The sequence below is a fragment of the Salmo trutta genome, chromosome 12 (genome assembly GCF_901001165.1).
Source record: "Salmo trutta chromosome 12, fSalTru1.1, whole genome shotgun sequence".
Taxonomy (NCBI): Eukaryota; Metazoa; Chordata; class Actinopteri; order Salmoniformes; family Salmonidae; genus Salmo; species Salmo trutta.
The window spans coordinates 42,715,755-42,728,385 of NC_042968.1; the positions used below are offsets into that span (position 1 = coordinate 42,715,755).

The 12,631-nt window shown below is 44.1% G+C and overlaps 1 protein-coding gene across 1 annotated transcript in view; it reads right to left on the reverse strand.

Annotated features, from left to right (window-relative positions):
- LOC115203581 (calcium and integrin-binding family member 2) overlaps positions 1-12,631 on the reverse strand; it is a 63,645-nt gene that overhangs the window by 11,995 nt on the left and 39,019 nt on the right. Inside the window, exons 4-5 of the mRNA XM_029768370.1 lie at positions 9,614-9,761; positions 7,982-8,177 (exon numbers count right to left, since the gene is read on the reverse strand). Coding sequence (XP_029624230.1) covers positions 7,982-8,177; positions 9,614-9,761 — 344 coding nt within the window. The remainder of the gene's footprint in view (positions 1-7,981; positions 8,178-9,613; positions 9,762-12,631) is intronic.

Below are 12,631 nucleotides of genomic sequence, written 5' to 3' on the forward strand. Positions count from 1 at the left end.
TCTAATGGGCTGGGAGACGGCCATGAATACATTACATCTAATGGGCTGGGAGACGGCCATGAATACATTACATCTAATGGGCTGGGAGAGGGCCATGGATACATCACATCTAATGGGTTGCGAGACGGCCATGAATACATTACATCTAATGGGCTGGGAGACGGCCATGGATACATTACATCTAATGGGCTGGGAGACGGCCATGGATACATTACATCTAATGGGCTGGGAGACGGCAATGGATACATTACATCTAATGGGCTGGGAGACGGCCATGAATACATTACATCTAATGGGCTGGGGAGATGGCCATGAATACATTACATCCAGCAGGATCTAGAATCATCAAAAGCTTCAAGAACTAACGTTTCATTTTGGAGGTGAGAAAGGAGGTTAAGTGGGGAAGAAATGCTGTTGTCCTTAATAGGTATTCTAATATGGAGTGGCTATGGATCTCACTTTTCTGGACCCCTCTTCCCGACAGCTAAAGGTTCAGAAGCTTCTGTTCATGTGGGGGGATTCTCTACTCCCAGTCTCTGCTCTATTCGTAGAGAACAAGCTACTGCCAGTCTCTGCTCTATTCATAGAGAACAGGCTACTGCCAGTCTCTGCTCTATTCATAGAGAACAGGCTACTCCCAGTCTCTGCTCTATTCGTAGAGAACAGGCTACTCCCAGTCTCTGCTCTATTCGTAGAGAACAGGCTACTCCCAGTCTCTGCTCTATTCGTAGAGAACAGGCTACTGCCAGTCTCTGCTCTATTCATAGAGAACAGGCTACTCCCAGTCTCTGCTCTATTCGTAGAGAACAGGCTACTGCCAGTATCTGCTCTATTCGTAGAGAACAGGCTACTGCCAGTATCTGCTCTATTCGTAGAGAACAGGCTACTCCCAGTCTCTGCTCTATTCGTAGAGAACAGGCTACTCCCAGTCTCTGCTCTATTCGTAGAGAACAGGCTACTGCCAGTCTCTGCTCTATTCGTAGAGAACAGGCTACTGCCAGTCTCTGCTCTATTCGTAGAGAACAGGCTACTGCCAGTCTCTGCTCTATTCGTAGAGAACAGGCTACTCCCAGTCTCTGCTCTATTCGTAGAGAGCAGGCTACTGCCAGTCTCTGCTCTATTCGTAGAGAACAGGCTACTCCCAGTCTCTGCTCTATTCCTAGAGAAAAGGCTACTCCCAGTCTCTGCTCTATTCGTAGAGAACAGGCTACTCCCAGTCTCTGCTCTATTCGTAGAGAACAGGCTACTGCCAGTCTCTGCTCTATTCGTAGAGAACAGGCTACTGCCAGCCTCTGCTCTATTCGTAGAGAACAGGCTACTGTCAGTCTCTGCTCTATTCGTAGAGAACAGGTTACTCCCAGTCTCTGCTCTATTCGTAGAGAACAGGCTACTCCAAGTCTCTGCTCTATTCGTAGAGAACAGGCTACTCCCAGTCTCTGCTCTATTCGTAGAGAACAGGCTACTCCCAGTCTCTGCTCTATTCGTAGAGAACAGGCTACTGCCAGTCTCTGCTCTATTCGTAGAGAACAGGCTACTCCCAGTCTCTGCTCTATTCGTAGAGAACAGGCTACTCCCAGTCTCTGCTCTATTCGTAGAGAACAGGCTACTGCCAGTCTCTGCTCTATTCGTAGAGAACAGGCTACTCCCAGTCTCTGCTCTATTCGTAGAGAACAGGCTACTGCCAGTCTCTGCTCTATTCGTAGAGAACAGGCTACTGCCAGTCTCTGCTCTATTCGTAGAGAACAGGCTACTCCCAGTCTCTGCTCTATTCGTAGAGAACAGGCTACTGCCAGTCTCTGCTCTATTCGTAGAGAACAGGCTACTGCCAGTCTCTGCTCTATTCGTAGAGAACAGGCTACTCCCAGTCTCTGCTCTATTCGTAGAGAACAGGCTACTCCCAGTCTCTGCTCTATTCGTAGAGAACAGGCTACTGCCAGTCTCTGCTCTATTCGTAGAGAACAGGCTACTGTCAGTCTCTGCTCTATTCGTAGAGAACAGGTTACTCCCAGTCTCTGCTCTATTCGTAGAGAACAGGCTACTCCAAGTCTCTGCTCTATTCGTAGAGAACAGGCTACTCCCAGTCTCTGCTCTATTCGTAGAGAACAGGCTACTCCCAGTCTCTGCTCTATTCGTAGAGAACAGGCTACTCCCAGTCTCTGCTCTATTCGTAGAGAACAGGCTACTCCCAGTCTCTGCTCTATTCGTAGAGAACAGGCTACTCCCAGTCTCTGCTCTATTCGTAGAGAACAGGCTACTGCCAGTCTCTGCTCTATTCGTAGAGAACAGGCTACTGCCAGTCTCTGCTCTATTCGTAGAGAACAGGCTACTCCCAGTCTCTGCTCTATTCGTAGAGAACAGGCTACTCCCAGTCTCTGCTCTATTCGTAGAGAACAGGCTACTGCCAGTCTCTGCTCTATTCGTAGAGAACAGGCTACTGCCAGTCTCTGCTCTATTCGTAGAGAACAGGCTACTCCCAGTCTCTGCTCTATTCGTAGAGAACAGGCTACTGCCAGTCTCTGCTCTATTCGTAGAGAACAGGCTACTGCCAGTCTCTGCTCTTTTCGTAGAGAACAGGCTACTGCCAGTCTCTGCTCTATTCCTAGAAAACAGGCTACTGCCAGTCTCTGCTCTATTCGTAGAGAACAGGCTACTCCCAGTCTCTGCTCTATTCGTAGAGAACAGGCTACTGCCAGTCTCTGCTCTATTCGTAGAGAACAGGCTACTGCCAGTCTCTGCTCTATTCGTAGAGAACAGGCTACTGCCAGTCTCTGCTCTATTTGTAGAGAACAGGCTACTCCCAGTCTCTGCTCTATTCGCAGAGAACAGGCTACTCCCAGTCTCTGCTCTATTCGTAGAGAACAGGCTACTGCCAGTCTCTGCTCTATTCGTAGAGAACAAGCTACTGCCAGTCTCTGCTCTATTCGTAGAGAACAGGCTACTCCCAGTCTCTGCTCTATTCGTAGAGAACAGGCTACTGCCAGTCTCTGCTCTATTCGTAGAGAACAGGCTACTCACAGTCTCTGCTCTATTCGTAGAGAACAGGCTACTCCCAGTCTCTGCTCTATTCGTAGAGAGCAGGCTACTGCCAGTCTCTGCTCTATTCGTAGAGAACAGGCTACTGCCAGTCTCTGCTCTATTCGTAGAGAACAGGCTACTGCCAGTCTCTGCTCTATTCGTAGAGAACAGGCTACTGCCAGTCTCTGCTCTATTCGTAGAGAACAGGCTACTCCCAGTCTCTGCTCTATTCCTAGAGAAAAGGCTACTCCCAGTCTCTGCTCTATTCGTAGAGAACAGGCTACTCCCAGTCTCTGCTCTATTCGTAGAGAACAGGCTACTGCCAGTCTCTGCTCTATTCGTAGAGAACAGGCTACTTCAAAGCTAAATCAATGTCTTCAAGATCACATAGTGATAGTATTCTGTATAACAGAACAGAATATAATAGTATAGAACAACGTTACAAGAAGACAAAAAAAACACCACCTCATTTCTCATGACATTTTAGGATGGTCACATTTTACTTTCATGTGGACATAATTAAACAGTGTTTGCCACTATGCTACAGTTTGTTAGCAGTATATGTTAAACAATTATCTCACTGTAGGATACTTCCAAACAACACTGTAGGCTACTTCCAAACAACACTGTGGGCTACTACCAAACAACACTATGGGCTCCTTCCAAACAACACTGTAGGCTACTTCCAAACAACACTGAAGGCTACTTCCAAACAACACTGTGGGCTACTTCCAAACAACACTGTGGGCTACTTCCAAACAACACTGAAGGCTACTTCCAAACAACACTGTGGGCTACTTCCAAATAACACTGTGGGCTACTTCCAAACAACACTATGGGCTCCTTCCAAACAACACTGTGGGCTACTTCCAAACAACACTGTGGGCTACTTCCAAACAACACTATGGGCTCCTTCCAAACAACACTGTGGGCTACTTCCAAACAACACTGTGGGCTACTTCCAAACAACACTATGGGCTCCTTCCAAACAACACTGTGGGCTACTTCCAAACAACACTATGGGCTCCTTCCAAACAATACTGTAGGCTACTTCCAAACAACACTGTAGGCTACTTCCAAACAACACTGTAGACTCCTTCCAAACAACACTGTAGGCTCCTTCTAAACAACACTGTGCAGTCGTGGCCAAAAGTTTTGAGAATGACACAAATATTCATTTTCACAAAGTCTGCTGCCTCAGTTTGTATGATGGCAATTTGCATATACTCCAGAATGTTATGAAGAGTGATCAGATGAATTGCAATTAATTGCAAAGTCCCTCTTTGCCATGCAAATGAACTGAATCCTCCAAAAACATTTCCACTGCATTTCAGCCCTGCCACAAAAGGACCAGCTGACATCATGTCAGTGATTCTCTCGTGAACACAGGTGTGAGTGTTGACTAGGACAAGGCTGGAGATCACTCTGTCATGCTGATTGAGTTCGAATAACAGACTGGAAGCTTCAAAAGGGTGGTGCTTGGAATCATTGTTCTTCCTCTGTCATCCATGGTTACCTGCAAGGAAACACGTCATCATTGCTTTGCACAAAAAGGGCTTCACAGGTAAGGATATTGCTGCCAGTAAGATTGCACCTTAATCAACCATTTATCGGATCATCAAGAACTTCAAGGAGAGCAGTTCAATTGTTGTGAGGAAGGCTTCAGGGCGCCAAAGAAAGTCCAGCAAGCGCCAGGACCATCTCCTAAAGTTGATTCAGCTGCGGGATCGGGGCACCACCAGTACAGAGCTTGCTCAGGAATGGCAGCAGGCAGGTGTGAGTGCATCTGCACGCACAGTGAGGCGATGACTTTTGGAGGAAGGCCTGGTGTCAAGAAGGGCAGCAAAGAAGCCACTTCTCTCCAGGAAAAACATCAGGGACAGACTGATATTCTGCAAAAGGTACAGGGATTGGACTGCTGAGGACTGGGGTAAAGTCATTTTCTCTGATCAATACCCTTTCCGATTGTTTGGGGCATCCGGAAAAAAGCTTTTCCGGAGAAGACAAGGTGAGCACTACAATCAGTCCTGTGTCATGCCAACAGTAAAGCATCCTGAGACCATTCATGTGTGGGGTTGCTTCTCAGCCAAGGGAGTGGGCTCACTCACAATTTTGCCTAAGAACACAGCCATGAATAAAGAATGGTACCAACACATCCTCCGAGAGCAACTTCTCCCAACCATCCAGGAACAGTTTGGTGACGAACAATGCCTTTTCCAGCATGATGGAGCACCTTGCCATAAGGCAAAAGTGATAACTAAGTGGCTCGGGGAACAAAACATCAATATTTTGGGTCCATGGCCAGGAAACTCCCCAGACCTTAATCCCATTGAGAACTTGTGGTCAATCCTCAAGAGGCAGATGGACAAACAAAAACTCACAAATTCTGACAAACTCCAAGCATTGATTATGCAAGAATGGGCCCAGAAGTTAATTGACAGCATGCCAGGGCGGATTGCAGAGGTCTTGAAAAAGAAGTCAACACTGCAAATATTGACTCTTTGCATCAACTTCATGTAATTGTCAATAAAAGCCTTTGACACTTATGAAATGCTTGTAATTATACTTCAGTATTCCATAGTAACATCTGACAAAAATATCTAAAGACACTGAGGCAACAGATTTTGTGAAAATTTATATTTGTGTAATTCTCAAAACTTTTGGCCACGACTGTACACCTCAAGATCTAAAGAAAATGAATATCCTCATGAAACTGATTGAGATCAAATGGTTGGTATTCAGATGTCGCGTGGACGTTTGATTGACATTGAGAAATGTGAAGGGAGGGGGACCACAACAATGTGTGTCTAAAGTAGAGGTAAAGAAACACATGAACGTAATACGGATCTTTTGCTCTGGGGACAAGGGATCCAGGGGTCTGTACGGGGGGGGGGCCTCCGCCATTCTAATAGGGCATCAGGCCAGTCAGAGTATCCCACACCTCAGCTGTGAATCTAAAGATACTGACAGGTTGTTGAAAACCGACATGTTAACGCTGCAATGACATGGTTCTAATACAAGTCTATTAGGAGGGCAGGTCTGGGACAGATTGTGGCTGGAGGAAAGTCCATATGCATAGGAGCATCTACTATGGCAGCCCAGTTATTGGCAAAATATCTGATCTGATTGGTCAAAAGACCAATTGGTGGCAAAAGGATCAGAATTGTGCTACCTGTGTAAACCAGCCTCACTCAAATGTGTGTAATGTATATGTTTTATGTCTGTTCTTAACCTTCTACTGTTCTTAACCTTCTACCTTTGGCGCCAAATGTGTATTTGCGCCAAAGCGCCAAATACACATTTCCATTCTGTGTAAACAATGGACAAGTCTATCAGCTAGCATGCTAGTAGACACCCATATACTTCCAGTCATTGCGCTAACGCTAGTTAGCATTGGCTCCCTCTTAACTTCCTTCATACTGGACACAGAGACGTAAAAATGGTATCCACAAGTTCTCCTGACTCTGGGGAATTAGATAAAGGGCCTCATTGCCAAAATCCCAAAATATCCCTTTAACATGTAAATGTCTATAACAACATTCACTCGCCAGACATCTGTTACAGGAGGAGAGAGACATGTTGTTGTTTATCGCTATTTATGTCTTACAGAGCCATCATGTTTATCTGTCACTGTCTCTGGTCACAGGCAGCAGCATCCTGCCACAAGCCTGACCTGGTTGCCACGGCAACACGCTCCACCAATAAACCATGGAAACCAGGAAGAGTTCATGCCAATCTACAGCCGCCCCCGTGTGATTGGCAGATTTATGGGCCATATCATTGGCCAGCTAAATCAAGCTCTCTGGAATAGGAGAGGTTTTTACTAGCCAGTTCTTTCCGCCTGGTTTGGGCTCTCAAATGAAAACGATTTACAATACTGTTGATAGATTGATTGGTCCGCAGTAAAAAGGCTCTGATCAAGCACTATTGGTTCTCTCTCTCTGTGTTTAATCTCGGTCTGAAAGCAACATTATGCAGAGCAGCAGAAGTTATCTTTGCCTGAAAGCAGCATTATACAGAGCAGCAGAAGATATCTCTGTCTGAAAGCAACATTATGCAGAGCAGCAGAAGTTATCTCTGTCTGAAAGCAGCATTATACAGAGCAGCAGAAGATATCTCTGTCTAAAAGCAGCATTATGCAGAGCAGCAGAAGTTCTCTGTCTGAAATCAGCATTATACAGAGCAGCAGAAGTTATCTCTGTCTGAAAGCAGCATTATACAGAGCAGCAGAAGTTATCTTTGTCTGAAAGCAGCATTATACAGAGCAGCAGAAGTTATCTGTCTGAAAGCAGCATTATGTCATTAAGTTATCTTTCTGAAAGCAGCAATGCTGAAAGCAGCATTATGTCATGAAGTTATCTCCACCTCCATGACATTATACACTAGCCTGACTCCCCAGACCACCTCCATGTCATTATACACTAGCCTGACTCCCCAGACCACCTCCATGACATTATACACTAGCCTGACTCCCCAGACCATCTCCATGTCATTATACACTAGCCTGACTCCCCAGACCACCTCCATGACATTATACACTAGCCTGACTCCCCAGACCATCTCCATGTCATTATACACTAGCCTGACACACCAGATCACCTCCATGTCATTATACACTTGCCTGACACACCAGATCACCTCCATGTCATTATACACTAGCCTGACTCCCCAGACCACCTCCATGACATTATACACTAGCCTGACACACCAGATCACCTCCATGTCATTATACACTAGCCTGACTCCCCAGACCACCTCCATGACATTATACACTAGCCTGACACACCAGATCACCTCCATGTCATTATACACTAGCCTGACTCCCCAGATCACCCCCATGACATTATACACTAGCCTGACTCCCCAAAGCACCTCCATGACATTATAAACTAGCCTGACACACCAGATCACCTACATGTCATTATACACTAGCCTGACACACCAGATCACCTCCATGACATGTTACCTTAGAAAGTCTGGAGCTTTAGAGATCATGTTCTCAAAGTCAGAGAAGGAGAGCTTGCTGTCCCCGTCGAGGTCAGCCTCCTCCATGGCCTTGCTACAGACCAGATGGACCTCTTCAGGGGTCAGCTCTCCTTTAGTCAGCCGGTTCAACGTCTTCTCCAGATCCTCCTTACACAGGAAGTTATCCACGTTAAAATCTGACACACAGGAAAGAGGAAGAGATTAAAAAACAGTGGGAGAAAGGAGATGAAGAGATTAAAATGGGATAAATGAAGAGATTCAAAACTTGTTTGAATGGCGCAGGACAGAATGGGTTGGAAGCAGTTTGCTGATGGCCTATGTTCCACAAGAAATTCACAAAGCCTAACTAAATAAGTTACTAAATAACTAAATAAGTAACTCAGTAAACAAGATAAAACAGAAGCTAACAAAATAAGTAACTAAATAACTAAATAAGGAACTAAATAAGCAAGATAAAACAGAGTAAGTATGAGTCAGAGTCCTAGTTGTCATCAGACAGACAGACAGATAGACAGACAGACAGACAGACAGAAAAACAGAATAAACGCACTCTCAGTCAGTACTAACCATAGGAGACATACTAGTCTACACAGTACTAACCATAGGAGACATACTAGTCTACTCAGTACTAACCATAGGAGACATACTAGTCTACTCAGTACTAACCATAGGAGACATACTAGTCTACTCAGTATACTAACCATAGGAGACATACTAGTCTACTCAGTACTAACCATAGGAGACATACTAGTCTACTCAGTACTAACCATAGGAGACATACTAGTCTACTCAGTACTAACCATAGGAGACATACTAGTCTACTCAGTATACTAACCATAGGAGACATACTAGTCTACTCAGTATACTAACCATAGGAGACATACTAGTCTACTCAGTACTAACCATAGGAGACATACTAGTCTACTCAGTACTAACCATAGGAGACATACTAGTCTACTCAGTACTAACCATAGGAGACATACTAGTCTACTCAGTACTAACCATAGGAGACATACTAGTCTACTCAGTACTAACCATAGGAGACATACTAGTCTACTCAGTATACTAACCATAGGAGACATAATAGTCTACTCAGTATACTAACCATAGGAGACATACTAGTCTACTCAGTACTAACCATAGGAGACATACTAGTCTACTCAGTATAGTAACCATAGGAGACATACTAGTCTACTCAGTACTAACCATAGGAGACATACTAGTCTACTCAGTACTAACCATAGGAGACATACTAGTCTACTCAGTATACTAACCATAGGAGACATACTAGTCTACTCAGTATACTAACCATAGGAGACATACTAGTCTACTCAGTATACTAACCATAGGAGACATACTAGTCTACTCAGTACTAACCATAGGAGACATACTAGTCTACTCAGTACTAACCATAGGAGACATACTAGTCTACTCAGTATACTAACCATAGGAGACATACTAGTCTACTCAGTACTAACCATAGGAGACATACTAGTCTACTCAGTACTAACCATAGGAGACATACTAGTCTACTCAGTATACTAACCATAGGAGACATACTAGTCTACTCAGTACTAACCATAGGAGACATACTAGTCTACTCAGTACTAACCATAGATTTTAAAAGCATATATGGTCTTCAGTTCTCTTGGAGCCGTTTCGCAGAGAGCAGAGAACATGTCTACAAAGTCATTGAAGCTCATGTTGCCTTGTCCGTCCTCAGAGAAGACTTCCACGATGCGGTGTCTGAAAGGGTTCTCCTGTAAGGGTAAGAAGGAGCAGAGGGACAGGAACAATCTGAGGCAGTACTGTATACAGGGCATTATGGGTATCGTAGTAGATCATGAGTGAGTCAGTACTGTATACAGGGCATTATGGGTATCGTAGTAGATCATGAGTGAGTCAGTACTGTATACAGGGCATTATGGGTATTGTAGTACATCATGAGTGAGTCAGTACTGTATACAGGGCATTATGGGTATCGTAGTAGATCATGAGTGAGTCAGTACTGTATACAGGGCATTATGGGTATCGTAGTAGATCATGAGTGAGTCAGTACTGTATACAGGGCATTATGGGTATTGTAGTACATCATGAGTGAGTCAGTACTGTATACAGGGCATTATGGGTATCGTAGTAGATCATGAGTGAGTCAGTACTGTATACAGGGCATTATGGGTGGTGTAGTACATCATGAGTGAGTCAGTACTGTATACAGGGCATTATGGGTGGTGTAGTAGATCATGAGTGAGTCAATACTGTGTACAGGGCATTATGGGTGTTGTAGTACATCATGAGTGAGTCAGTACTGTATTCAGGGCATTATGGGTGTTGTAGTACATCATGAGTGAGTCAGTACTGTATACAGGGCATTATGGGTATTGTAGTAGATCATGAGTGAGTCAGTACTGTATACAGGGCATTATGGGTGGTGTAGTACATCATGAGTGAGTCAGTACTGTATACAGGGTATTATGGGTATCGTAGTACATCATGAGTGAGTCAGTACTGTATACAGGACATTATGGGTATTGTAGTAGATCATGAGTGAGTCAGTACTGTATACAGGGCATTATGGGTGGTGTAGTACATCATGAGTGAGTCAGTACTGTATACAGGGTATTATGGGTATTGTAGTAGATCATGAGTGAGTCAGTACTGTATACAGGGCATTATGGGTGTTGTAGTACATCATGAGTGAGTCAGTACTGTATACAGGGCATTATGGGTATTGTAGTAGATCATGAGTGAGTCAGTATTGTATACAGGGCATTATGGGTGGTGTAGTACATCATGAGTGAGTCAGTACTGTATACAGGGTATTATGGGTATTGTAGTAGATCATGAGTGAGTCAGTACTGTATACAGGGCATTATGGGTGGTGTAGTACATCATGAGTGAGTCAGTACTGTATACAGGGTATTATGGGTATCGTAGTAGATCATGAGTGAGTCAGTAGTGTATATTGGGCATTATGGGTATTGTAGTAGATCATGAGTGAGTCAGTACTGTGTACAGGGCATTATAGGTATTGTAGTAGATCATGAGTGAGTCAGTACTGTATACAGGGCATTATGGGTGGTGTAGTACATCATGAGTGAGTCAGTACTGTATACAGGGCATTATGGGTATTGTAGTAGATCATGAGTGAGTCAGTACTGTATACAGGGCATTATGGGTGGTGTAGTACATCATGAGTGAGTCAGTACTGTATACAGGGTATTATGGGTATTGTAGTAGATCATGAGTGAGTCAGTACTGTATACAGGGCATTATGGGTGGTGTAGTACATCATGAGTGAGTCGGTACTGTATACAGGGTATTATGGGTATCGTAGTACATCATGAGTGAGTCAGTACTGTATACAGGGCATTATGGGTATTGTAGTAGATCATGAGTGAGTCAGTACTGTATACAGGGCATTATGGGTGGTGTAGTACATCATGAGTGAGTCAGTACTGTATACAGGGTATTATGGGTATTGTAGTAGATCATGAGTGAGTCAGTACTGTATACAGGGCATTATGGGTGGTGTAGTAGATCATGAGTGAGTCAGTACTGTATACAGGGTATTATGGGTATTGTAGTAGATCATGAGTGAGTCAGTACTGTATACAGGGCATTATGGGTGGTGTAGTACATCATGAGTGAGTCGGTACTGTATACAGGGTATTATGGGTATCGTAGTACATCATGAGTGAGTCAGTACTGTATACAGGGCATTATGGGTATTGTAGTAGATCATGAGTGAGTCAGTACTGTATACAGGGCATTATGGGTGGTGTAGTACATCATGAGTGAGTCAGTACTGTATACAGGGTATTATGGGTATTCTAGTAGATCATGAGTGAGTCAGTACTGTATATTGGGCATTATGGGTATTGTAGTAGATCATGAGTGAGTCAGTACTGTGTACCGGGCATTATAGGTATTGTAGTAGATCATGAGTGAGTCAGTACTGTATACAGGGCATTATGGGTGGTGTAGTACATCATGAGTGAGTCAGTACTGTATACAGGGCATTATGGGTATTGTAGTAGATCATGAGTGAGTCAGTACTGTATACAGGGCATTATGGGTGGTGTAGTACATCATGAGTGAGTCAGTACTGTATACAGGGTATTATGGGTATTGTAGTAGATCATGAGTGAGTCAGTACTGTATACAGGGCATTATGGGTGGTGTAGTACATCATGAGTGAGTCGGTACTGTATACAGGGTATTATGGGTATCGTAGTACATCATGAGTGAGTCAGTACTGTATACAGGGCATTATGGGTATTGTAGTAGATCATGAGTGAGTCAGTACTGTATACAGGGCATTATGGGTGGTGTAGTACATCATGAGTGAGTCAGTACTGTATACAGGGTATTATGGGTATTGTAGTAGATCATGAGTGAGTCAGTACTGTATACAGGGCATTATGGGTGGTGTAGTAGATCATGAGTGAGTCAGTACTGTATACAGGGTATTATGGGTATTGTAGTAGATCATGAGTGAGTCAGTACTGTATACAGGGCATTATGGGTGGTGTAGTACATCATGAGTGAGTCAGTACTGTATACAGGGCATTATGGGTATTGTAGTAGATCATGAGTGAGTCAGTACTGTATATAGGGCATTATGGGT